Genomic DNA, 27,489 nt, shown 5'->3' on the forward strand with positions numbered 1-27,489 from the left:
TGTACTGTTAGTAGAGACGGGGTTTCACCTTGTTGGCCAAGATGGTCTCGATCTCCCGACCTCATGATCTGCCCATCTCAGCCTCCCAAAGTGCTGGGATTACCGGCATGAGCCACCGTGCCCGGCTGATCTCATGGTTTTATAAGGAGCTCTTCTCCCCTTGCTCCTCCCTCTTCTCTCTCCTGCTGCCATGTGAGAAGGTCCAAGCTTGCTTCCTCTTTGCTTTCCACCATGATTGTAAGTTTCCTGAGGCCTCCCCAGCTATGCAGAACTGTGAGTCAATTAAACCTCTTTCCTTTATAAATTACCCAGTCTTTGGTATTTCTTTATGGCAGTGTGAAAACAGACTAATACACACCACTTCACAGTGTATCAAACATAAAAATGCAAACGTACCTATAATCCTACTTAAATACAAATATTAAACAAACATATTCTAAGATTTGTATAACTTTGTTTTAAAATTTAAAAATTGTCAGCCACAAACAATTCATTAATATATGCTTGACAGTGATTTCTCTGCAGAAACAGGAATTCTGCTTATGTGAGATAAAAATGTAAACTCCAAATTGTTTTCAAATGAAATGAAATTTTTACAAATAGTAAACTTAATATTCAATGATGTTGACATGATAATGTTTTTCAGATAGTTCATTAAACATTTCTACATTGTAATTTTGTAGTGTTTTGTAGGTAAATAATATTTCAAATTTTTCAAAAGTTTAAAAGTAGGCAAAATTTCTGCTTCTGGAAATGGCGGGGACTAGGTGATCTGGAACAACTCTCTTGATAAAGGGAATTTAAAATGTTGGAAGGTATTTTATAATACATGAAAAATATCAAAGACCTCAAGAGGAAAGTGAGGAATTATCAGGGCAAGAAAATAGGGTGAATTACAACTCCAAAGAGCTCAGTGATGATAAAGAGTGCTTCTGCTGAGGGGGCATTTGCTGATCAAGAAAATTCAGCCACTTTTGGTGTGGCGAATGAAAATTACTCACCTGGAGACTCTTAGTTTTGAGTGACGGGTGAGAGCATAGCAATGTCCACTTGAGAAGGGAAAGGGAGGTTGTACTATGATAGTATAAGACAAATTATGTTCATTTTGAAAAAAAAAAAAAAAAAAAAAAAAAAAAAACAGAAGAAAGAGTCTTCTGTTGAATAGGTCGAAAAGTGCAATAGGCCGGGCGCGGTGGCTCAAGCCTGTAATCCCAGCACTTTGGGAGGCCGAGACGGGCGGATCCCGAGGTCAGGAGATCGAGACCATCCTGGCTAACACTGTGAAACCCCGTCTCTACTAAAAAAATACAAAAAACTAGCCGGGCGAGGTGGCGGGCGCCTGTAGTCCCAGCTACTCGGAGGCTGAGGCAGGAGAATGGCGGGAACCCGGGAGGCGGAGCTTGCAGTGAGCTGAGATCCGGCCACTGCACTCCAGCCCGGGCGACAGAGCGAGACTCCGTCTCAAAAAAAAAAAAAAAAAAAAAAAAAAAGAAAAGTGCAATAACAGTAGCCTTGATGTTGGCAATGAGGAGGGTGACTAGATCATGCTGACTTACTTTTGCCTGATTATTTGTATAAAAATTTTGAGTTGTGTCTAGAAAAGGCAAGAGTTGGATAAGTGGAGAGGGCAGAAAAGGTTATGAGGATGTGGGGAGAAGGAGAAGAAAGAAACAGGAAGAGCAAAGGCATGAGAGTGACCATAAGCATGATGATTGCAGCGGGTAGCCAACAATGATTGCATACATAGGGGAGTTAGTTTGAGAGAGCAATAAGTAAGATTGTATGAAATAGTGTGGGCCTAGATTATGGTGAAAACTGTTTAGCAACATAATTTAAGTTTAGTTTGATGGTCAATGGAGAACTAATTTAAGTATTTCTGCCTACATTGTCTTCAGTGATATAAGAAAGTTGTGTTTTAGGATGAAAAAATGGCTAACTTTTTTTTTAGTACTTTCCTTCTTCCAGGCAGTGAGTGACTAAAACACCAGAAGCAATGGCAACAGAAGCCAAAATAGACAAATGAGATCTAATTAAACTAAAGAGCTTCTGCACAGCAAAAGAAACTATCATCAGAGTGAACAGGCAACCTACAGAATGGGAGAAAATAGGTAAGTAATAGGTAAGAAGGTGGCCTCTGGAGGCTAGCAGCATCCTGATATCAAAGCCTGGCAGAGACACAAGAACAACAAAAAGAAAATTTTAGGTCAATATCTCCAATGCTACTGGCAAACCTAATCCAGTGGCACATCAAAAAGCTTATCCATCATGATCAAGTTGGCTTCATCCCTGGGATGCAAGTCTGGTTCAATATATGCAAACCAATTAATGTAATCCATCCCATAAACATAACCAATGACAAAAACCACATGATTATCTCAATAGATGTAGAAAAGGCCTTTGACAAAATTTAACAGCCCCTCATGCTAAAAACTCTCAATAAACTAGGTATTGATGGAACATATCTCAAAATAATGAGAGCTATTTATGACAAACCCACAGCCAATATCATACTAAATGGGCAATAACTGGGAGCATTCCCTTGAAAACTGGCACAAGACAAGGATGCCCTCTCTCACCACTCCTATTCAACATACTGTTGGAAGTTCTGGCAAGGGAAATCGGGTAAGAGAAAGAAATAAAGGATATTCAATTAGGAAAAGAGGAAGTCAAATGGTCCCTGTTTGCAGATACATGATTGTTTACTTAGAAAACCCCGTTGTCTCAGCCCAAAATCTCTTTAAGCTGATAAGCAACTTTAGCAAAGTCTCAGGGTATAAAATCAATGTGTGAAAATCACAAGCATTTCTATACACCAATAACAGACAGAGAGCCAAATCATGAGTGAACTCCCATTCACAATTACTACAAAGAGAATAAAATACATAGGAATCCAACTTACAAGGGACATGAAGGGCCTCTTCAAGGAGAGCTACAAACCACTGCTCAATGAAATAAAAGAGGACACAAACAAATGGAAGAGCATTCCATGCTCATGGATAGGAAGAATGAATATTGTGAAAATGGCCATACTGTCCAAAGTAATTTATAGATTCAATGCTATCCCCATTAAGCTACCATTGACTTTCTTCACAGAATTGGAAAAAAAACACTTTAAAGTTATATGGAACCAAAAAAAGAGCCTGCATTGCCAAGACAATCCTAAGCCAAAAGAACAAAGCTGGAGGCATCACGCTACCTGACTTCAAGCTATACTACAAAGCTACAGTAACCAAAACAGCATGGTACTGGTACCAAAGCAGAGATATAGATGAATGGAACAGAACAGAGCCCTCAGAAATAATACCACACATCTACAACCATCTGATCTTTGACAAACTTGACAAAAACAAGCAATGGGGAAAGGATTCCCCGTTTAATAAATGGTGCTGGGAAAACTGGCTAGCAATATGTAGAAAGCTGAAACTGGATCCCTTCCTTACGTCATATACAAAAATTGACTCAAGATGGATTAAAAATTTAAATGAAAGACTTAACGCCATAAAAACCCTAGAAGAAGACCTAGGCAATACCATTCAGGACACAAGCATGGGCAAAGATTTCATGACTAAAACACCAGAAGCAATGGCAACAGAAGCCAAAATAGACAAATGAGATCTAATTAAACTAAAGAGCTTCTGTACAGCAAAAGAAACTATCATCAGAGTGAACAGGCAACCTACAGAATGGGAGAAAATTTTTGCAATCTATCCATCTGACAAATGGCTAATATACAGAATCTACAAAGAACTTAAACAAATTTACAAGAAAAAAAACCACCCCATCAAAAAGTGGGCAAAGGATATGAACAGACAATTCTCAAAAGAAGACATTTATGCAGCCAACAGACACAAGAAAAAATGCTCATCATCACTCGCCATCAGAGAAATGCAAATCAAAACTACAATGAGATACCATCTCATGCTAGTTAGAATGACAATCATTAAAAAGTCAGGAAACAACAGATACTGGAGAGGGTTTGGAGAAATAGGAATGCTTTTACACTGTTGGTGGGAGTGCAAATTAGTTCAACCATTGTGGAAGACAGTGTGGCATTCCCTCAATGATCTAGAACTAGAAATATCATTTGACCCAGCAATCCCATTACTGGGCATATACCCAAAGGATTATAAATCTTTCTACAATAAAGACAAATGAACATGTATGTTTATTATAGCACTATTCACAATAGCAAGACTTGGAACCAACTCAAATGTCCCAGTGACAGACTGGATTAAGAAAAGGTGGCACATATACACCATGGAATACTATGCAGCCATAAAAAAGGATGCGTTCATGTCCTTTGCAGTGACATGGATGAAGCTGGAAACCATCATTCTAAGCAAACTATCACAAGGACAGAAAACCAAACACTGCACATTCTCACTCATAGGTGGGAGTTGAACAATGAGAACCCATGGACATAGGAAAGGGAACATCACATGCCGGGGCCAGTCGCGGGGTGAGGGGCTGGGGTAGTGATAGCATTAGGGGAAACACCTAATGTAAATGAGGAGTTGATGGGTGCAGCAAACCAATATGGCACACGTATACCTATGTAACAAACCTGCACGTTGTGCACATATACCCTAGAATTTAAAGTATAATTAAAACAATATTAATAATAAGAAGGTGGCCTCTGGAGTTGGTTGGACTTGATTCTAGTCCTGACTCTGGAATTTACTAACTATAGGATTTTAGGAAAATTATTTTTCTGAGTTTCAGTTTCTTCATCTGTAAAATTAATGTAATAGCACCCACCTCTTGAGGTTGTTTTAAGGACAACATGTAAAGAGATTAATTTGGAATTAGTATTTAAGACAGATTGGAGAAGTGAAAACCTGTGGGTAGGGAACAGTTACAAATTTATTGTAATTACTGAGCCTAGACAAAGATAGTAAACCACTAGACTGGAGACAGTGGAAAAACAGCAAAGGTAAAGAAGTGGGACAAGCGACTCACTCCTTCTCTCCATTCTCATTCATCTTGCAAATTCCTTTTTTTGTGTTCATTTAACATAATCTGGGAACCTAAAACTACACTTTGAAGTATATGGTCGGTCTCTGGACATTATCAACTGTTTGCTCATTTCCTTAGAGCTACAAATAACCATCTACTCTCTCTCTTCACCATTTCAACATCTGCAATATGTTCTCCCAAATACCTTACTTCAGTCAGTTAAAAAGCAAAACAAAACTAAAATTATCCTTCGTTTTACACAATATTTTCAATTTTTTCTTTGTAATTTTTTCCTTCATTCTTAAACTTGCCAATCAGGCCTCCTGCAAATTCCCACGGAAGCAGGGTTCCCTAATTAACAAAACACAAAATTCAAAAAGAAAACCAATCCTGCCATTTCTGAGCTTAAGGAAACCTGAAACTTTCCTTCAAAACTCTGTGGCATTGCTCAGTACTTTAGTGCCTAATTCCTACAACGAGCTAAGATCAGAAAAATCACTACATAATAGGAATCTCGAAATGCGCAAGGCTTGAGAACATGAGTTTTCAACATACAGCTTGCTCTTTCAGGATCTGTCTTCTTATTTGCATACATTTCTGAGCAGGAAGTTATGCGCAGCACTTTTAGTCTCCGCGTGAAAAGGTCTTTCATGCTAATCTAATTCAATTCAGTTCTCCTTTTTCTTTCTTCTTCTCCTCGCCCTCTTCTCAGGGAAGGAATCGTCAAAAATCAATGTTTCAACAGATCTCGCGGTGCTATTCGAGATTCCCTATTAAAAAAAAAAATAGAATTGATGCAAACAGCCTGTTCCTTCCGGGGTTTTGGGCTGGAACTGCAGCGCTTAGAGAGCCCAGTGGAAGCTGCTAAAGGCGGAGGCGGGGCTCTGGCGAGTTCCCCTTCCACCTTCCCCCACCCTTCTCTGCCAACCGCTGTTTCAGCCCCTAGCTGGATTCCAGCCATTGCTGCAGCTGCTCCACAGCCCTTTTCAGGACTCAAACAACCGCAGCCGCTGTTCCCAGGATGGTGATCCGTGTATATATTGCATCTTCTTCTGGCTCTACGGCGGTAAGGAGAGTGGGGAGTCCACCTTTGTTGTTTTCCTACACACCAGTCCTCTGCTGCCCCAGAACCATTAAAATGCAGAAGTTCCTCTGGCAGTTTCTCCTTCGGAAGACTCATGCATCCCCCACCCCACCCCTCTTCCCCTTTTTCCCTTTGTTGCATCGATTTCATTTTTTTTTTTTTTTCCCATAGAGTTCAGCTTTGTTTGCTTCGTGACATTGGGGGGCACATTTCTCCTTTGAAGGAAAACGAAAGCTACCAAGTTTTGGGAGATGGGAGTTGGTGCTATACGGTCTTTAGGGTTACGTGAAGTCAAGTAAAATCGCACACTGGTGAGTTTCAAGAGTGAGACTTTGATGAATACGCCCTAAGTACTGAGGCAAGGAGGAGTGCACTTCTGTAAAGGATGGGGGTACACGTGTTGTAACTGGTGGGGTTTGAGTGGAGGCCTACTGAGGCATTGTGATTATTCTGGGTGAGTGAGACCCTGGTAATAGAGTTATTTTGAGAGTGTGTAGAAGAGAGAGTGGTTAACTTGAGCTTAAAGGCCTGTTAGAACTAGACAAACTGGGAGGGGAAGTTGGGAACAATGACGTAAATTTTTTTTAACTTAATATGACAAGAGATTCAGTCTTCCTCCCCATATTGTCCCTTATTTTGACTTTTTCTATTTTTTCAAAATATTTTACTTTTAAAGTTCCCTCAGTGCTTCAAATATATTGAGAACTGAGTTGCTTCTTGTGTAGTGCCAGGCTGAGTGGCTGCTGCTTCAAATGATAGGACTTTCTCCTTCATGGATTCACTTACTCTTAATTTAGAATAACAAATTTTCAGCAGCTGTCGGGAGAATATGATAAACTGGGGTGCAAGACGAGTGCATATTCATGATAAATGAAAGTACTTCTGCTTTTCACAACTCAAGAGAAAGGCAGACAGTGGCGAGAACAGATGTGTGGGCTCAGGGTGTAGGATATAGGAACCCCTTCCTTCTTCTTGAGCTGCAGAGCAGAGCTAATCCAGGTTGTTGTGTGTTTTTATTTTTTGGCTTGTTTATTTACACCTTAGAGGATGTGGAATAGAACTGGAGGTTATGTTAAATCACAAGAACCTTGATATTTGAACTTTGTCTTCTCTGTCCACCGTGTGTGGATGTGTTTATGCAATTTTGGAATATCAGAAAATTTAAACTTACATTTTTTGAACAAGTTTAGGTTGAAAAAAAGAACAACTTTTATATTGCCTTTGGACCTCATTTTATGAGCCTCTTGCTTTATTATTTTCCATACATATTGTCTAATACTTCAAAGTAAAATTTGAGTTGCTCAGAGTCTCAACTCAATCCAATAATTGTAAAGTCCAGCTTAATGCCTTTAGTTAAACCCCTAATGAGACTGAACAGATCAGGCAGTTAGTTTTGCTTTGGGAGTCATACAGTTTCAATACTGTTATTTATCCTTTGCTTTCTCCTTCCTCTACCCCTCCTTCAAAAGTAGATTCAAGAAGAAACTACTTTCAGAATTTCTATTCAAGTAAGAATAACTGCACCTCTCTTTGTTAAGTCTTAAGTTTCCAAGAGTCTTAGAAATGGCTGCTGTCTTCTATTATTTCCTTTATTGGATTCCATTTTTTTTTTTTTTTTTTTTTTTAGATTTCAACTTTTATTTTAGATTCCAAGGGTACATGTGCAGGTTTGACACATGGGTATACCGTGCAGGGTTTGGGGTACCATTGAACTTCTCACCCTGGTAGTGAGCGTAGTACCCAATAGGTAATTTTACAACCTTTGCCTTCCTCCCTCCCTCCTCTGTAGTCTCCAGTGTCTATTGTTCCCATCTTTGTTGGACTCTATTGTTGAAGACCATGCAAATGGCAGATGTTTATGGTATTTGTATTTTATTTCAGTTTTTTAATCATGGGTAATTAGAAATTTATCTACTGTAGTAATTACAGTTCATATGAACCTGTTATCAAAATTCTACTTCATAATACCAAAATAAATCCTTGCTTTATTATAATATTACAACACTTTTAAATAATACCAAAACAGTGTAAAGTGAGTACTTCTTTGTAACATGAATGGAGTGGTGATTATTTACTTCAGAAAGGCACTTTTCAGTTTGCTGTACTAAAGTTTTCCTTTAAGATTGATGCCCTGTTTGTTTTAATACATAAGTTAGAAAGTTTTGAGCAAATATCCTGATGGAACCCTACAATTGCAGATAGTGAGATACTTCAATTTGAAGTGACTAAGTTTAGTTGTCTGAAGAACAGTTAAAAGCTTCTTTGCTTTGGATTGGTAGTAGCAATTTATAAATATATAATGACTGTTTCTTAATCTTCCTACTGATTGTCATTAAAAAAACAACAATAATAGATGTTATACTGGTTATACTGGGCAGAGTGGGGGATCTGGATCTGTGATAATTGGCAAGACAATGTTAACTTATTTTGTCTATATCCCAAGAGTCTTTGTACCTCATAGCCTTATTTAAAAAAAAAATGTTTAAAAAAAGTGGCCTCATAGTGAAGAGTAGCACTTGCTTCTTAAAGGTTTAGAAATGAAAACAAGTATGTTGGTCTTTGCAATGGATTCCATTTTTAATTTTTATTGATATATCATAATTGCGCATATTTACGGGGAACATATGATATTTTGATACATGCACACAATGTGTGATGATCAAATTAGGGTAATTAGGATATCCATTACTGCAAACATTTATCATTTATTTGTGTTGGGAACATTCCAAATATTCTAGCTGTTTTTTTCTAGCTATACAGTAAATTATATTGGTAACTATAGTCACTATTGTGCAATTGAACAGTGGATCTTATTCCTTCTATCTAACTGTAGTTTTTTACTCATTAACTAACCTCTCTTCATCCCTCTTTCCCCCTACCCTTCTCAGCCTCTGGTAACCACCATTCTACTCAATATCTTCATGGGATCGACTTTTTTAGCTCCCACCTGGGTGAGAACGTGTGATGTGTCTTTTGTCTTTCTGTGTTATGTCTTAGTTCACTTAAAATAATGTTCTCCAGGCTCATCCATGCTGTCACAAATAACAGAATGTCACTTTTTTATGGCTGAATAATATTTTATTTTGTGTGTGTATATGTATGTGTGTGTATATATATATATATTTTATATACATTATATATATATATATCACATTTCCTTTATTCATTCATCCATTGATGGACATTTAGCCACATATCATAGTTATTTTGAATAGTTCTTTAATAAACATGGGAGTGCAGATGTTTCTTTGATATACTGATATCCTGTCTTTTGGATATATACCCAAAAGTGAGATTGCTAAATCATGTGGTAGTTCTATTTTTGTTTTTTGAGGAACCTCTATGTTGTTTTCCATGGCAGCTCTAGATCATGTGGTAGTTCTATTTTTGCTTTTTTGAGAAATCTTTGTGCTGTTTTCCATAGCAGCTGTACTAATTTACATTCCCACCAAAAGTATACTAGTATTCCGCTTTCTCAGTGCCCTTACCAGCATTTGTTATCTTTTTGGTAATAGCCATTTTAATTGGAGTGAGATGTTACCTCATTATGGTTTTGATTTGCATTTCCCTGATGGTTAGTGATGCTGAACAGTTTTTCTTATACCTGTTTGCAATTTGTGTGTCTTCTTTTGTGAAATGTTTATTGAAATCATTTGCCATTTTAAAAAATTGGATTATTTGTTTGTTTGTGGGTTTCTTTTTTGCTACTGACTCCCTTATATATTCCACATATTAATCTCTTGTCAGATGGATAGTTTGAAAATATTTCCTCCCATTTTTAGGTTTCTCCTCACTTTATTGATTGTTTCCTTTGCTGTGCAGAAGCTTTTTAGCTTAATGTAGCTCCATTTGTCTATTTTTACTTTCATTGCCTGTTTTTCAGGTTTTGCCCAAAAAATCTTTGCTCAGACCAAAGTAATGGACTTCTTGATGGTAACCATAATAATGATAGTCAGTAGAAACCCTTAAGTATGTCAGATACTATCTCATTTTTTAAAAAAATAATCCTTTGAATTAAGCACTATGATTATCTCTGTTTTTCAGAGAAGGAAATACAGTATACAGGTTCAAAGAGTAAATAACTTTCTCAAGGTTACACAGTTAGTAAGCCATAGAGCTTGAATTCAAGCAAGACGTTTGAATCCAAAGAATATATACTTAACCACAAAGAAATGCATCCTCCCAGTGATTTATGGCAACTAGTAAGCATGAGGAGATAAATTTGAACATGAGGTAAGAGGTAGGGGAGGAAGTAAGTCCTGTAAGTGGAAGAAGAGTTGCCCCGGCATGTACATATAGGGGAATAGAGAAATGGGCAGCTAGTGTGTAGGAGGGATATTATGTCTAAAAGGGAATGTCAGTAAGAAGGGTAAGTGACTGTTCACCCAAGGCCAAGAAGATAGAGAAGACCTACACAGTTGGAAAGCCTAAACTGGTCTGGTATAGGTCAAGGTATAAAATTCAGGCCTTAATACTGTTTAGTTTGATGGGAACCATTTAACAAGAACGCAGCTTCCAAGTTGTCTGTCTATATGAAATAATTTCTGCCTGTTCAGAATTGTTTATGCATGTTTTAACTCACTGTGACACAGAGGTATATGCCACGTTTTGTTTCTTGAAATTGTAATGCCTTGTAAATTTACATTTAATGGAAAACAGGAATCCCAGAGCCTATATAACTTAATAGATTGCAATAACTTTTTTAAACAAAAATCAACATTGGCCTAGGATGAGACTTGCTAGAGTGATGATAGCTTGGAGAATTTTAACTAGTTTGGCAGTTTTTCCCCATACTTATTTCCCTACGACCCATAATGATCTCCATTTCATGGCATCTATGCATTCTATTTGTGCCTTGGCTTAGGAATTTTAAGATTGTGGGAAATAGATTTCTTAGGGTTTTTATTGTGAAGTAACTTTAAAAAGTTGATATATTTTATATAACTGATAAAACAGAAGCTGGTTGTAGCTTGGATTGTCCATAAATTAAATATACATAATTTTCCTCTATGGTTGTACTCTGCACAATTTATAACAACAGATAAAACAACATTCTTGATTGTGTAATCATTAGTCACTAGTCACAGTATTTTCTTCATCTGGATAATATAGAAGAGCAAGACACAGTTCTGCATTATGTGATTCTCAAATAATTGTATTTTAGGTGCAGAATGGTTTGCTGCTCTTTCTCTGTATTTTTACAGTAAACATTGATTTTATGTATGCAAAGATTTTTGTCATATCTTCCAAAGTTTGTCTGAATGTTGTTTAAAGGTGTTCATAGAAAACGTTCACTTAGAAGACTAAAATTAGAAACTGTTCACCAAATGACTGGGACATGCTTTTTGGAGGTCCCTAACAGTGGAAAATGGCAGCTTTCACATGGCAAATGCAGAGACTCAAGATCAGTGCTTTCAAATTGATGCTTAGTATTTGATGGCTGATTTCCTAAATTTCACAGAAACATTGGAAGAATTTGGCCCAAAAAGAGGCTGATCAGTGATCAGTGATGGTGATTCTTGGGCATTTAAAAAGATGCTTAAATGTTGAATGGTTGTAGGGAAGAATATATTGTGAAAGTTTAGTAAAAGATTCATTATCTGGGCCAGGTGCAGTGGCTCACGCCTGTAATCCCAGCACTTTGGGAGGCCGATCCAGGTGGATCACGAGGTCAGGAGTTCAAGAGCAGCCTGGCCAATATAGTGAAACCCTGTCTCTACTAAAAATACAAAAAAAGTAATAATAATAATAATAATAATAATAATAATAATAATAATAGTCGGGCGTGGTGGCGGGCACCTGTAGTTCCAGTTACTTGGGAGACTGAGGCAGGAGAATGGCGTGAACCCAGAAGGCAGAGGTTGCAGTGAGCCGAGATCGTGCCATTGCACTCCAACCTGGTTGACGGAGCAAGACGCCGTCTCAAAAAAAAAAAAAAAAAAAAAAAAAAAAAAAAAAAAAAAAAAAAATTCATTATTTGGTAGAAGAGAAAGATAAAATGGACTTATTTCTAGCACAAAGACTAGTTACTTTGTTGAGGAAGGGTTTTGATCAATAAACCCTCCACCAGGGTTAGCCTAGGGAAAAAATAAATAAAACCTCAAATATCAATCAGATTGAATGTTCTCTGTAGCTAATCTTTAAAATCTTTTATGAAATATATATTATGCAATTAACCATGTATCATTTACAAAAACATTTCCTGCTTTAATGGAATTATCAAGGTTGAATTTTGTATTTCATTTCTTACTGATAAAAGTAAACAGATTAAGAGAGAAGCTGTTGGTTAACTATCTGACCATCTGTTTCCTTTCAGATCTACTTTGCAGCCCACTAGGAGGCCTTTTAAACCCAGTTTTTAATTACTTTCTTCAATCCAGACCAAGGTTAAACAAAAGTACGTTTAGAGAGACGAGGCAGTTCATTTATGATAACTGTTTTGATTAATATGAAAGACAAAGCTGACTTTTTACACTTGGGTTGCAGAGAAGAATTTTAAGCAAGGGGATTTGTTTCTAGCCCAGGTCTTGCATGTTGGTTTATTAGTTTGTTTGAAGTCTTGCAGATTGCTAGAACATCAGGCAAAAAATTCAAATTTAAGTTTAAAAATATCATAACAAATTTAAAGACTGTATATTTAAAGTATTCAATGATGCTAGGTTTTTTGTTGCTGTATTGCCCATTCGTTAGCATAACTATTTTTTTTTTTTTTTTTTTAAGACAGACTCTCACTCTGTCACCCAGGCTGTGGTGTGATGGCATGATCTTGGCTCACTGCAATCTCTGCCTCCCAGGCTCAAGCGATCTTCCTGCTTCAGCCTCTCAAGTAGCTGGGACCACAGACATGCGCCACCAGGCCCAGATAACTTTTGTATTTTTGGTAGAGATGGTTTTTCACCATGTTGCCCAGGCTGGTCACAAACTCTTGAGCTAAAGTGATCCACCCTCCTTGACCTTCCAAAGTGCTGGGATTACACACGTGAGCCACTGAGCTCAGCCGCTAAGATTTGACTTTAGTAATAGTAAAGACAACACTTATTTATGCATTAAATATGTCAGGCAAGATGCCCAGGGCTTTACCTACATTATTTTATTTAATTTATCTTTACAATAACATTTTAACATAGTAATAACTACTATTAGATTCATTTTATCTAATTGGAGAGGGTATCTCTAAGATCCAGAAACATAGGTACATTGGTCAAGACTGAAGAGCTAGAAATGGCAGGGCTGTGATTAGAACTCCAGTTGTTCGGACTTCAGAACTCACTCCTAAACACTGTGTTATTTACACATCCTCTGTATATAGTTATTGAATAGAAATTGTCAATACTACATAAAAATCCTGTTAATATGAGTTTTAAATACAATTGTCATTTAAGAGGGGATGATGTCTAAGTAGGCAAATGTGTCCTCATTCATAACCCATACTCGAGAGTGAGATGAGAGTTGGCATTGGTGGGAGGCTGGGTGTAGGGAGGATAGTAGCACCATGTTCTTTTACAATTTAGTTCTTTTTTTAAAAAAAAATCAAATGAATTAATCGAGGGCACACTTAAAAATAATATTTGTCTGTACTTTCTTATGCTGGCCTGTGTTACATACCGAATTTTTATGACTGATTCTCTTCCATGTTATGTGGCTATAGACCAACATAATTAAAAGGTGGTTTCTATGATTCTGTAAATCTAAATTAACCAGGAAGGCAGTACTGCTATAACTTGTAAACTCTGGTTTTAGACTCTAGTCTTTGATTTCTGTCCCTTTGGTTTAGTCCTTTTTGGAAATGAGACCTATCCTAGAGTTAGGGTCGAGCCAACCCTTTCTGCTTGGGGGATTTCCAAAAATGAGTCAAGACAATAAAATTTCACCTTTCAAACACCAGAGAATATTCATCTTAGGTAACATTTACTACATGAGAAAATGTTGTCTGTTTCACCATCACTTTTCAGCCAGTTGTTTCATTATAAGTGTAGCATATTTTTCTGTTAAAATTATGAGTAAATATATATTTAATAGTAGTTGTATGATATTGGAGACCATTCTCTTCAGTATGTTATATCAAATTTGATTTAGAAGGAACACAAACATATACAATTACTTAATTTATTAAACATATGATCAATCATCTTACTTTAATTTCTCATACAAATTGTCAGCTTTAGTGGATAATAATATTAAGAACTATGATTCATTGAGTCAGGCACACCGGTAAGAACTTTACATGTATTATTTCATTTTTCTGACAACTCAGTGAAGCCAGTACTCTTATTAGCTCTGTTTTTAAGATGAGAGGCTCAGAGACCTAGCAAGGTCACAGAGCTAGCAAAGCATCCCCCAGGTTTGTCTGATTCCAGGGCCCCTCATCTGAAGCCCTATGCTATTCTGCTTACTTGATGATATTCACTAATTACCCACTCTGAATGCAGCTCTGAAACTGATTTACAAGTCATTGTAATACTTCTTTTCTGATGAACTTGGAAAACCATGAAAAAACTTCTTAATTAATTGGTCTATAGCAATAGGTGGTCTATAGAAATACTAAGGATAATTCTGGTGGTCTGTTATCAAGTGGAGAACTTGAGTATCAGGAGAAAATCAAAGTTATAAGAGCTCGGCATATACTATTAGTTAGAATGCAGAACTTGTGCCTTAATCTCAATTTAAGAAAATCATTTTATTGCAATCTAATGAAAAGAAGATAAGATGAATTGTTTTTTGAAGGGATTTTAAAGCTTTTTTAGCTGCAAGGGTGAGATATGTTTTATTGGCTATTGCCTGTGTGATTTGAGTAGATCACAAAACTTTCTTTGCCTCTCATCATTCTCACAAACTGAATATGAGTAACTTAAAATGAAGAGTAGGCCAGGCGCGGTGGCTCATGCCTGTAATCACAGCACTTTGGGAGGCTGAGGCGGGCGGATCACAAGGTCAGGAGATCGAGACCATCCTGGGTAACACGGTGAAACCCCGTTTCTACTAAAAATACAAAAAAATTGCTGGGCCGTGGTGATGGGCGCCTGTAGTCCCAGCTACTCGGGAGGCTGAGGCAGGAGAATGGCGTGAACCCGGGAGGTGGAGCTTGCAGTGAGCCGAGATCTCGCCACTGCACTCCAGCCTGGGCGACAGAGAGACTCTGTCAAAAAAAAAAAAAAAAAAAAAAAAGAAAAAAAAAAGAAAAGAAGAGTATCATGAAAGAAAGCTTCTAAAAGTGTGTGATGGTTAATACTGTCGACTTGATTGGATTGAGGGATATAAAGTATTAATCCTGGGTAGTGTCTGTGCGGGTGTTGCCAAAAGAGATTAACATTTGAGTCAGTGGGTTAGGGAAGGCAAATCCACCCTAAATCTGATGGGCACGATCTAATCAGCTTCCAGCAAATATAAAGCAGGTAGAAAAACGTGAAAAAGAGAGGCAGGCTTAGCCTCCCAGTCCATGTTTCTACCATGTTGGATGCTTCCTGCCTTCGAACATCGGACTTTAAGTTCTTCAGTTTCGGGACTTGGACTGGCTCTTCTTGCTTCTCAGCTTACAGAAAGATTACTGTGGAACCTTGTGATCACGTAAGTTAATACTTAATAAACTCCCCATATGTATATATACATATATCTTACTACTTCTGTCCCTCTAAGAGAACTCTAATACAAAGTGTTATTGGAAATTCATTACTAAAAATGATGAAATCTGATCTCACACTTTCAGAAAAAACAATTGGTCATGTGATTCAGGTAAATAGTTTTAACTTCTCAAAAGATGCAGTAGTTGGGGTGACGTATTTTCAGTGAATTTCTACTTAAAACTTAAGAGTAAAGGTAGGCCTGGCACAATGGCTCATGTCTGTAATCCCAGTACTTTGGGAGGCCCAAGGGGGACGATCATTTGAGGCTAGGCATTTGAGACCAGCTTGGGGAAAAAAGCAAGACCCTGTGTCTACAAAAACTAAAAAATAATTTAAAAAAATTATAAAGATGTTAAATTTAAACTTTCTAAACAATGTTGAGGGGACAATCAGGGTTGGTGGTGGTGATGAGACAATTTGCCAGGTAACAAGACAAACACCTGGTGAGTTTTAAAGTGAGCAAAATGGAAGTGTGACAAGATCCAAAGTAAGGAAAATTTTATGCCCAACTTTGAATTCATGCGAATTTTTTTTTTTTTTTTTTTTTTTTTTTTTTGGAAAAGAGGATGTTGAAAGGCAAGTAAAAAATATTGTGAAAAAAATGGGACTAAACATTTACAGATTGCCCATCAGATCAGATTAGGATTTTTTATTAGATTTTTAAGTTAAAGTTGAAGAATGAGTTTTGTTAGTGTGTGTTTACATCCAATTAGAAATTGTGTGGCTATGATTAGGCTCTGTATGGGGAGCTTAAGAGAGGAGTGCATGTCTCACTTAGGATTTAATCTGACTCTACCCAAGAGTTGAACTCGAGAAGTAAAATACACATCCCAGGGGATCCTTATGCTGCCCAAATGTCAGGGACTGCTTGGGACAGGTCCCACCAGACACACACCATGTGTGTACTTTCCAAAGTCAGTCACTCTAGGTTTCATGAAAACTCAAAGCATCTAATATGATCTTGTCAAAATTATGTCTACATGTCCAAGTGGATTTACTGTAAATCAATGTCTAATTACTTTTTGAAAATTATTCATTTACAGAGATTGAATTGATTTCTTTTTTCATTTCATAATGTGGTTGAGTAGGAAAGTCTTATAATTGTACTTTTTGGTTAAAGTATAAAATTAGCGATACAGTGCATAAACATTATATTCTTAAAATATGTGAAGAATGCTGCAAAAGGAGCTATTAGCACAAAAAATGAGATTCCATCTTGTGCAACAACTCATATAGGAGAAGAGATTTGGGGGAAGAAAAAAAAAAGAAATTTGAAACCTTGGATTGTCAAAACATGGATTTCTTCAAAAGCAGTTATAAGAAAAAATAGTTGACTATCTCCCAGTGATTGAGGTAATCATGACCGAATTCTACATCCACACCTTCACAAAGAACCACCACTTGATGTCATACAATTTCTTCAAATATTTGAAGTTGGAATGGTGGACATTAATTTGTGTATGTTTTAGTAAAAATATATAGAACTTTTTATTTCATATGATTAATGATGAGTCATTATTCTATGTAAAAGCATATGATAAAAAGATAGATGGCGTGTTGCATATAATAGCATTATGCATTTTTTCAAAATATTTTCTTAAGCTTTAGCAATTGCCTCTTAGCAACTGCTTCAAGTCATATAAGGCAGATTTCTGAACCTAATGAACAGATTTTGAGGCAAGGTCAATATTTTTACAGTTTATTTTTTTAACTCTCCTCCTCATTTATTAGTGGAACCGTCAAAAGTTAAAAATACTTTGTAGAACTCTACTGTAGAATAGTAGTACTATTTCAAAATTCAACAAAGTGATGAGTAGCAACTTATCATCTACCCCTTTCACTTCTTATTACACAGAATATAAATTGGTAAGTTTCTAAATAAATATTTGTTCACATATGAGTGGATGACCTGTTGAAATTCAAGTGCAAAACAGGCCACCCAAGTGGAGATTTGCAGTTGCTAGTTGGAAACGTGTGACTAGAGTTTGGGAAAGATGGTGGATGGAGAGTAGATACGGCAGTCATTCATGTATAGGTGCTACTTCAAACTGTGGAAAAGAATGAACTCACTAGGAGAAAGGAATTATGGCATGAGACGAGAAGAGAGCTCAAACCAAGGACAGGACTTTGCTGAATGTTCACATTTCAGAGGAGATTAAAGAAACAGGAACAGCAGGAAACAGGTGGATTCATCAGGAAAGATCAGCGTAGCATCTTGTAATAGAAACCATGGTAGAGAAGAATTTTCAAGGAGAATGAACATTGTTTGTTAGTTCCATACAGGAATTGTGAAAACTGATAAAAGGTCACTGAATTCAAAATAAGGAAATTATTAGTGACCTTGGAGAAAAGCGGTTTCAGTAGATTGGTGAAAACAACAGCCTGATTGGGAAAGGTTAAGAAATGGAACAAATAATGAGGAAGAGATGAGTATGTAGACTAACATTTGACTAGTTTGGTGAGAGGAAAGGAAAAAAAAGATTGCTGAAAATAGTTAAAATAAAATGATATTATTTCAGAGTTATTAAAAAAGAAGAAAATTAAGTGAACTGGAATTTTTCCTAGAAAAATCCTGTTTGTCTGTTTTCCCAGCCTAGATTTGTCACATCATTGTTGATTCTTTAATTTCACCAGAGAATCAACTTTAATCTACTTCAGTGCCTGGTGGATGGAATATTCAGCAATTAATATTTGGAAATTGTGACAGAGAGAGAACATGAATATTTGTGATAGGAAAGAATGATAGCAAATAAATATTTTTATGTTGTTCTACTTGTGAATGCCCAATGAATAATTTTATCAGACAAATGCATATTATTTCAAAAGCATTTAATTACCCTTGTAAAAAATAAGCAGCAAAGTCAAAATTTTCTTTTTTTTTTCTTTTTTCTTTTTTTTTTTTTGAGACGGAGTCTCGCTCTGTCGCCCAGGCTGGAGTGCAGTGGCCAGATCTCAGCTCACTGCAAGCTCTGCCTCCCGGGTTTATGCCATTCTCCTGCCTCAGCCTCCCGAGTAGCTGGGACTACAGGCGCCCGCCACCTCGCCTGGCTAGTTTTTTTTTTTTTTTTTTTTTTTGGGTGTAAAATTTGGAATTTATAATACATTTGTTCAGGAGGGATGAGTCATAAAGATTAACATTTGAGTGAAGACCTTTTGTTTATCAATTTATATAATAAATGTTTCTTGAGTGCCTATTATGAACTGAGTGCCTATTATGAATTTATTGAATGCCTATTATGAATTATGAACACTGAATGTCTATTATGAATTATTGAATGCCATGATAAGGTGTTTCTATTCATAATACTTTTGCTTTAAAAATGTACCGTCTTTTTTTTTTTTTTTTTTTTTTTGAGACAGAGTTTCACTCTTGTCGCCCAGGCTGGAGTGCAATGGCACGATCTCGGCCCACTGCATCCTCTGCCTCCTGGGCCCAAGCGACCCCCCCCGCCCCAGCCTCCCGAATAGCTGGGACCACAGGCATGCGCCACCATGCCCGGCCGATTTTGCATTTGTAGCAAAGGTGTGGTTTCACCACGTTGGCTAGGCTGGCCTTGAACTCCTGACCCCAGGCGATCCACCTACCTGAGCCTCCCAAAATGCTGGGATTATAGGTGTGAGCCACTGCGCCCAGCCAAAAATGTACTGTTTTTATATCACCAAACAAAGACTTTTTGGTTTCGTTGTAATCACATTAATGTTAGCTATATAGTTGAGTTACATAAGCTCCATTTGTTGGCTAGCCTGGGACTCTAGCTAAATTTAAAGCATTGTGGCCAGGTGCAGTCACCTGAGGTCAGGAGTTCAAGACCAGCCTGCACAACACGGCGAAACCCCACCTCCACCAAAAATACAAAAATTAGCCCAGCATGGTGGTGGGGTCCTGCAATCCCAGCCACCCGGGAGGCCGAGGCCGGAGAATCTCTTGAACCCAGGAGATGGAGGCTGCAGTGAGCCAAGACCGCACCACCGCACCCCAGCCCAGGCGACAGAGTGGGACTCTGTCTCAAAAAAAAAAAAAAAAAAAAAAAAGGCATTGCTTTTTCCAATAAGAGCATTGCTTTCATTGGAAAATGTATTTCTGATTTTCAGGCAGCATGGACCATTAACTGAATTGAGAATTCCAAAATTTCCCCTCTGGATCTCAGTTTCACCATAATAAATTGAAGGAGTTGAACTCGATTGGTAATTCTCAACCCAATCACAGTGACGTCCTTTTTTTTTTTTTTTTTTTTTTTTTTTTTTTTTTTTTTTTTTTTTTTTTTTTTTTTTTCTCTTGCAACAGAGTCTCGCACTGTCACCTGTCACCTGGATTGGAGTGCAGCGGTGCGATCTCTGCCCACTGAAACCTCTGCCTCCCAGGTTCAAGCGACTCTTCTTGCCCCAGCCTCCCAAGTAGCCGGGACCACAGGCGCCCACCACCACACCTGGCAATTTTTTTTGTATTTTTAGTAGAGATGGGGTCCACCACGTTGGCCAGGCTGGTCTCAAACTCCTGACCTCATGATCCACCCTCCTCGGCCTCCAAAGTGCTGGGACTACAGGCGTAAGCCACCGCGCTCGGCCATGTCCTCGTTTAATAACAAATAGTTTATAACTCTCCTTTTACTATTCTTTTTTTTTTTTTTTTTTTTTTTTTTTATTATACTTTAAGTTCTAGGGTACATGTGCATAACGTGCAGGTTTGTTACATATGTATAGTTATGCCATGTTGGTGTGCTGCACCCATCAACTCGTCAGCACCCATCAATTCATCATTTATATCATGTATAACTCCCCAATGCAATCCCTCCCTCCTCCCCCCTCCCCCCTCCCCATGATAGGCCCCAGTGCGTGATGTTCCGCTTCCCGAGTCCAAGTGATCTCATTGTTCAGTTCCCACCTATGAGTGAGAACATGCGGTGTTTGGTTTTCTGTTCTTGTGATAGTTTGCTAAGAATGATGGTTTCCAGCTGCATCCATGTCCCTACAAAGGACGCAAACTCATCCTTTTTTATGGCTGCATAATATTCCATGGTGTATATGTGCCACATTTTCTTAATCCAGTCTGTCACAGATGGACATTTGGGTTGATTCCAAGTCTTTGCTATTGTGAATAGTGCCGCAATAAACATACGTGTGCATGTGTCTTTGTAGTAGAATAATTTATAATCCTTTGGGTATATACCCAGTAGTGGGATGGCTGGGTCATATGGTACATCTAGTTCTAGATCCTTGAGGAATTGCCATACTGTTTTCCATAATGGTTGAACTAGTTTACAATCCCACCAACAGTGTAAAAGTGTTCCTATTTCTCCACATCCTCTCCAACACCTGTTGTTTCCTGACTTTTTAATGATTGCCATTCTAACTGGTGTGAGATGGTATCTCATTGTGGTTTTGATTTGCATTTCTCTGATGGCGAGTGACGATGAGCATTTTTTCATGTGTCTGTTGGCTGTATGAATATCTTCTTTTGAGAAATGTCTGTTCATATCCTTTCCCCACTTTTTGATGGGGTTGTTTGTTTTTTTCTCGTATATTTGTTTGAGTTCTTTGTAGATTCTGGATATTAGCCCTTTGTCAGATGAGTAGGTTGCAAAAATTTTCTCCCATTCTGTAGGTTGCCTGTTCACTCTGATGGTAGTTTCTTTTGCTGTGCAAAAGCTCTTTAGTTTAATTAGATCCCATTTGTCAATTTTTGCTTTTGCTGCCGTTGCTTTTGGTGTTTTAGACATGAAGTCCTTGCCCATGCCTATGTCCTGAATGGTACTACCTAGATTTTCTTCTAGGGTTTTTATGGTATTAGGTCTAACATTTAAGTCTCTAATCCATCTTGAATTCATCTTCGTATAAGGGGTAAGGAAAGGATCCAGTTTCAGCTTTCTACTTATGGCTAGCCAATTTTCCCAGCACCATTTATTAAATAGGGAATCCTTTCCCCATTTCTTGTTTCTCTCAGGTTTGTCAAAGATCAGATGGCTGTAGATGTGCGGTATTATTTCTGAGGACTCTGTTGTGTTCCATTGGTCTATAGCTCTGTTTTGGTACCAGTACCATGCTGTTTTGGTTACTGTAGCCTTGTAGTATAGTTTGAAGGCAGGTAGCGTGACGCCTCCAGCTTTGTCCTTTTGACTTAGGATTGTCTTGGCAATGCGGGCTCTTTTTTGGTTCCATATGAACTTTAAAGCAGTTTTTTCCAATTCTGTGAAGAAACTCATTGGTAGCTTGATGGGGATGGCATTGAATCTATAAATAACCTTGGGCAGTATGGCCATTTTCACGATATTGATTCTTCCTATCCATGAGCATGGTATGTTCTTCCATTTGTTTGTGTCCTCTTTGATTTCACTGAGCAGTGGTTTGTAGTTCTCCTTGAAGAGGTCCTTTACATCCCTTGTAAGCTGGATTCCTAGGTATTTTATTCTCTTTGAAGCAATTGTGAATGGAAGTTCATTCCTGATTTGGCTCTCTGCTTGTCTGTTACTGGTGTATAAGAATGCTTGTGATTTTTGCACATTAATTTTGTATCCTGAGACTTTGCTGAAGTTGCTTATCAGCTTAAGGAGATTTTGGGCTGAGACGATGGGTTTTTCTAAATATACAATCATGTCATCTGCAAACAGGGACAATTTGACTTCTTCTTTTCCTAACTGGATACCCTTGATTTCTTTCTCTTGCCTGATTGCCCTAGCCAGAACTTCCAACACTATGTTGAATAGGAGTGGTGAGAGAGGGCATCCCTGTCTTGTGCCAGTTTTCAAAGGGAATTTTTCCAGTTTTTGCCCATTCAGTATGATATTAGCTGTGGGTTTGTCATAAATAGCTCTTATTATTTTGAGATACGTTCCATCAATACCGAATTTATTGAGCGTTTTTAGCATGAAGGGCTGTTGAATTTTGTCAAAAGCCTTTTCTGCATCTATTGAGACAATCATGTGGTTCTTGTCTTTGGTTCTGTTTATATGCTGGATTACGTTTATTGATTTGCGAATGTTGAACCAGCCTTGCATCCCAGGGATGAAGCCCACTTGATCATGGTGGACAAGCTTTTTGATGTGCTGCTGAATCCGGTTTGCCAGTATTTTATTGAGAATTTTTGCATCAATGTTCATCAGGGATATTGGTTCAAAATTCTCTTTTTTTGTTGTGTCTCTGCCAGGCTTTGGTATCAGGATGATGTTGGCCTCATAAAATGAGTTAGGGAGGATTCCCTCTTTTTCTATTGATTGGAATAGTTTCAGAAGGAATGGTACCAGCTCCTCCTTGTACCTCTGGTAGAATTCAGCTGTGAATCCATCTGGTCCTGGACTTTTTTTGGTGGGTAGGCTATTAATTGTTGCCTCAATTTCAGAGCCTGCTATTGGTCTATTCAGGGATTCAACTTCTTCCTGGTTTAGCCTTGGGAGAGTGTAAGTGTCCAGGAAATTATCCATTTCTTCTAGATTTTCTAGTTGATTTGCGTAGAGGCGTTTATAGTATTCTCTGATGGTAGTTTGTATTTCTGTGGGGTCAGTGGTGATATCCCCTTTATCATTTTTTATTGCATCTATTTGATTCCTCTCTCTTTTCTTCTTTATTAGCCTTGCTAGCGGTCTGTCAATTTTGTTGATCTTTTCAAAAAACCAACTCCTGGATTCATTGATTTTTTGGAGGGTTTTTTGTGTCTCTATCTCCTTCAGTTCGGCTCTGATCTTAGTTATTTCTTGCCTTCTGCTAGCTTTTGAATGTGTTTGCTCTTGCCTCTCTAGTTCTTTTAATTGTGATGTTAGAGTGTCAATTTTAGATCTTTCCAGCTTTCTCTTGTGGGCATTTAGTGCTATAAATTTCCCTCTACACACTGCTTTAAATGTGTCCCAGAGATTCTGGTATGTTGTATCTTTGTTCTCATTGGTTTCAAAGAACATCTTTATTTCCGCTTTCATTTCGTTATGTACCCAGTAGTCATTCAGGAGCAGGTTGTTCAGTTTCCATGTAGTTGAGCGATTTTGATTGAGTTTCTTAGTCCTGAGTTCTAGTTTGATTGCACTGTGGTCTGAGAGACAGTTTGTTATAATTTCTGTTCTTTTACATTTGCTGAGGAGTGCTTTACTTCCAATTATGTGGTCAATTTTGGAATAAGTGCGATGTGGTGCTGAGAAGAATGTATATTCTGTTGATTTGGGGTGGAGAGTTCTATAGATGTCTATTAGGTCCGCTTGGTGCAGAGATGAGTTTAATTCCTGGATATCCTTGTTAACTTTCTGTCTCGTTGATCTGTCTAATGTTGACAGCGGAGTGTTGAAGTCTCCCATTATTATTGTATGGGAGTCTAAGTCTCTTTGTAAGTCCCTAAGGACTTGCTTTATGAATCTGGGTGCTCCTGTATTGGGTGCATATATATTTAGGAGAGTTAGCTCTTCCTGTTGAATTGATCCCTTTACCATTATGTAATGGCCTTCTTTGTCTCTTTTGATCTTTGATGGTTTAAAGTCTGTTTTATCAGAGACAAGGATTGCAACCCCTGCTTTTTTGTGTTCTCCATTTGCTTGGTAGATCTTCCTCCATCCCTTTATTTTGAGCCTATGTATGTCTCTGCATGTGAGATGGGTCTCCTGAATACAGCAGACTGATGGGTCTTGACTCTTTATCCAGTTTGCCAGTCTGTGTCTTTTAATTGGAGCATTTAGTCCATTAACATTTAAGGTTAATATTGTTATGTGTGAACTTGATCCTGCCATTAGATATTAACTGGTTATTTTGCTCGTTAGTTGATGCAGTTTCTTCCTAGCCTCGATGGTCTTTACATTTTGGCGTGTTTTTGCGATGGCTGGTACCGGTTGTTCCTTTCCATGTTTAGGGCTTCCTTCAGGGTCTCTTGTAAGGCAGGCCTGGTGGTGACAAAATCTCTAAGCATTTGCTTATCTGTAAAGGATTTTATTTCTCCTTCACTTATGAAACTTAGTTTGGCTGGATATGAAATTCTGGGTTTAAAATTCTTTTCTTTAAGAATGTTGAATATTGGCCCCCACTCTCTTCTGGCTTGTAGAGTTTCTGCCGAGAGATCTGCTGTTAGTCTGATGGGCTTCCCTTTGTGGGTAACCCGACCTTTCTCTCTGGCTGCCCTTAAGATTTTTTCCTTCATTTCAACTTTGGTGAATCTGGCAATTATGTGTCTTGGAGTTGCTCTTCTGGAGGAGTATCTTTGTGGCGTTCTCTGTATTTCCTGAATTTGAATGTTGGCCTGCCCTACTAGGTTGGGGAAGTTCTCCTGGATGATGTCCTGAAGAGTGTTTTCCAACTTGGTTCCATTTTCCCCCTCACTTTCAGGCACCCCAATCAGGCGTAGATTTGGTCTTTTTACGTAATCCCATACTTCTTGCAGGCTTTGCTCATTTCTTTTTCTTCTTTTTTCTTTTGGTTTCTCTTCTCGCTTCATTTCATTCATTTGATCTTCAATAGCTGATACTCTTTCTTCCAGTTGATCGAGTCGGTTACTGAAGCTTGTGCATTTGTCACGTATTTCTCGTGTCATGGTTTTCATCTCTGTCATTTCGTTTATGATCTTCTCTGCATTAATGAGTCTAGCTGTCAATTCTTCCACTCTTTTTTCAAGATTTTTAGTTTCTTTGCGCTGGGTACGTAATTCCTCCTTTAGCTCTGATAAGTTTGATGGACTGAAGCCTTCTTCTCTCCTCTCGTCCAAGTCATTCTCTGACCAGCTTTGATCCGTTGCTGGCGATGGGCTGCGCTCCTTTGCAGGGGGAGATGCGCTCTTATTTTTTGAGTTTCCAGCTTTTCTGCCCTGCTTCTTCCCCATCTTTGTGGTTTTATCTGTCTCTGGTCTTTGATGGTGGTGACGTAGTGATGCGGTTTTGGTATAGGTGTCCTTCCTGTTTGATAGTTTTCCTTCTGACAGTCAGAAGGAGTGTCTGTTGGTCTGTTGGAGATTGCTTGAGGTCCACTCCAGACCCTGTTTGCCTGGGTATCAGCAGCAGAGGTTGCCGAAGATAGAATATTGCTGAACAGCGAGTGTACCTGTCTGATTCTTCCTTTGGAAGTTTCCTCTCAGGGGTGTACTCCACCCTGTGAGGTGTGGGGTGTCAGACTGCCCCTAGTGGGGGATGTCTCCCAGCTAGGCTACTCAGGGGTCAGGGACACACCTGAGCAGGCAGTCTGTCCGTTCTCAGATCTCAACCTCCGCGTTGGGAGATCCACGGCTCTCCCCAAAGCTGTCAGACAGAGTCGTTCGCGTCTGCACCGGCTCCTGCTACTTCCCCTGTTGGTCTTCAGCTGTGCGCTGTCCCCAGAGGTGGAGACTACAGAGACAGGCAGGCTTCCTTGAGCTGCTGTGAGCTCCACCCAGTTCGAGCTTCCCAGCGGCTTTGTTTACCTACTTAAGCCTCAGCAATGTCGGGCGCCCCTCCCCCAGCCTTGCTGCTGCCTTGCGGATAGATCTCGGCAGACTGCTGTGTTAGCAGTGAGGGAGGCTTCGTGGGCGTGGGACCCTCCCGGCCAGGTGTGGGATATATTCTGGTGTGCCTGTATGCTTACAGCGCAGTATTGGGGTGGGAGTTACCCGATTTTCCAGGTGTTGTGTGTCTCAGTTCCCCTGGCTAGGAAAACGGATCCCCTTCCCCCTTGCGCTTCCAGGTGAGGCGATGCCTCGCCCTGCTTCAGCTCTCGCTGGTCAGGCTGCAGCAGCTGACCAGCACCGATTGTCCGGCACTCCCTAGTGAGATGACCCCAGTACCTCAGTTGAAAATGCAGAAATCACCGGTCTTCTGTGTCGCTCGTGCTGGGAGTTGGAGACTGGAGCTGTTCCTATTCGGCCATCTTGCTCCGCCCCCCGCCTGGCTAGTTTTTTGTATTTTTTAGTAGAGACGGGGTTTCACCATATTAGCCAGGATGGTCTCGATCTCCTGACCTCGTGATCCGCCCGTCTCGGCCTCCCAAAGTGATGGGATTACAGGCTTGAGCCACCACACCCGGCCAAAATTTTCATATAATGTATGAAGAACAACTGGACAATTTTTATTACCACCATTTATTTGCTTAAATTTAGTAAAGATCAATTTGATTCTTTAGAACATATTGCTTTTTTTCCCACCATACCCAGCCTGTTATCAACATTTTAATATTTAGATTTCATCATGAGTGATATAACTTTCCAGGTGTCACATTAAGGCATATTTCAAAGAAACAGCTAATTCACTCAGGTAGTTTTTAACTCATTATTACACTGAAGTTCAAATTAATTGTTAGTTTTTCTGCATTCTCTGGTTATGGAGCAGACTCCCAATTCCTCAGCTTACCAGTTTTGAGAGGAATTGTGTGAAAGAGCATATTCCAAGTCCCTATCCCCAAAACAAGGGAGAATAAAATAACATACTTAGGCTCAGTATATTAGTACTATTTCATTTGAAAATATCATAAATTTTATAAAAGAAAGGCATGCACAAAAGAATATTTGTAACCAAGTATGCATTCTGAATAGGAAAGATTTATTGGAATCCCTATCACTTAGAGAAGCAGAACTACTATGGTAATATGGAATAATGGTTTATTTTCAGTTTTAGACCTTGCACAGTTGTGGGAACTTTACAGTTGCCTTTACATCCGGTATGGAGCTAAAGTCATCATAGGTTAGCAGAGCTGGCAACTGGGAAGAAAAGCTGGATTTGAAGTAGAGCTGAGCAAGGGCAAACTAGAACCTGCAGGAGAAAATGAAACCCATAAAGATAAACTGGAACTTGTATCTGACTCATTCTTCTCCATCCTCAATGACCCTGACTTGAACAGCCTGAAAGGGACTGGCACTCTTCCCTGCAAAGCCATTCATGCACCTGGCCCAGAAACCAAAAGAGGAGA

The 27,489-nt window shown here is 38.7% G+C and overlaps 1 protein-coding gene across 1 annotated transcript in view; it reads left to right on the forward strand.

Moving 5' to 3' along the window:
- Positions 1 to 5,533: 5,533 nt before the first annotated feature.
- The window catches only part of SH3BGRL (SH3 domain binding glutamate rich protein like), a 124,728-nt gene continuing 102,772 nt past the window's right edge, over positions 5,534 to 27,489 (forward strand). The window contains exon 1 of the mRNA XM_030933678.1: positions 5,534 to 6,022. Coding sequence (XP_030789538.1) covers positions 5,978 to 6,022 — 45 coding nt within the window. The 5' untranslated portion in view covers positions 5,534 to 5,977. The remainder of the gene's footprint in view (positions 6,023 to 27,489) is intronic.

The sequence above is a fragment of the Rhinopithecus roxellana genome, chromosome 7 (assembly GCF_007565055.1).
Source record: "Rhinopithecus roxellana isolate Shanxi Qingling chromosome 7, ASM756505v1, whole genome shotgun sequence".
NCBI lineage: Eukaryota > Metazoa > Chordata > Mammalia > Primates > Cercopithecidae > Rhinopithecus > Rhinopithecus roxellana.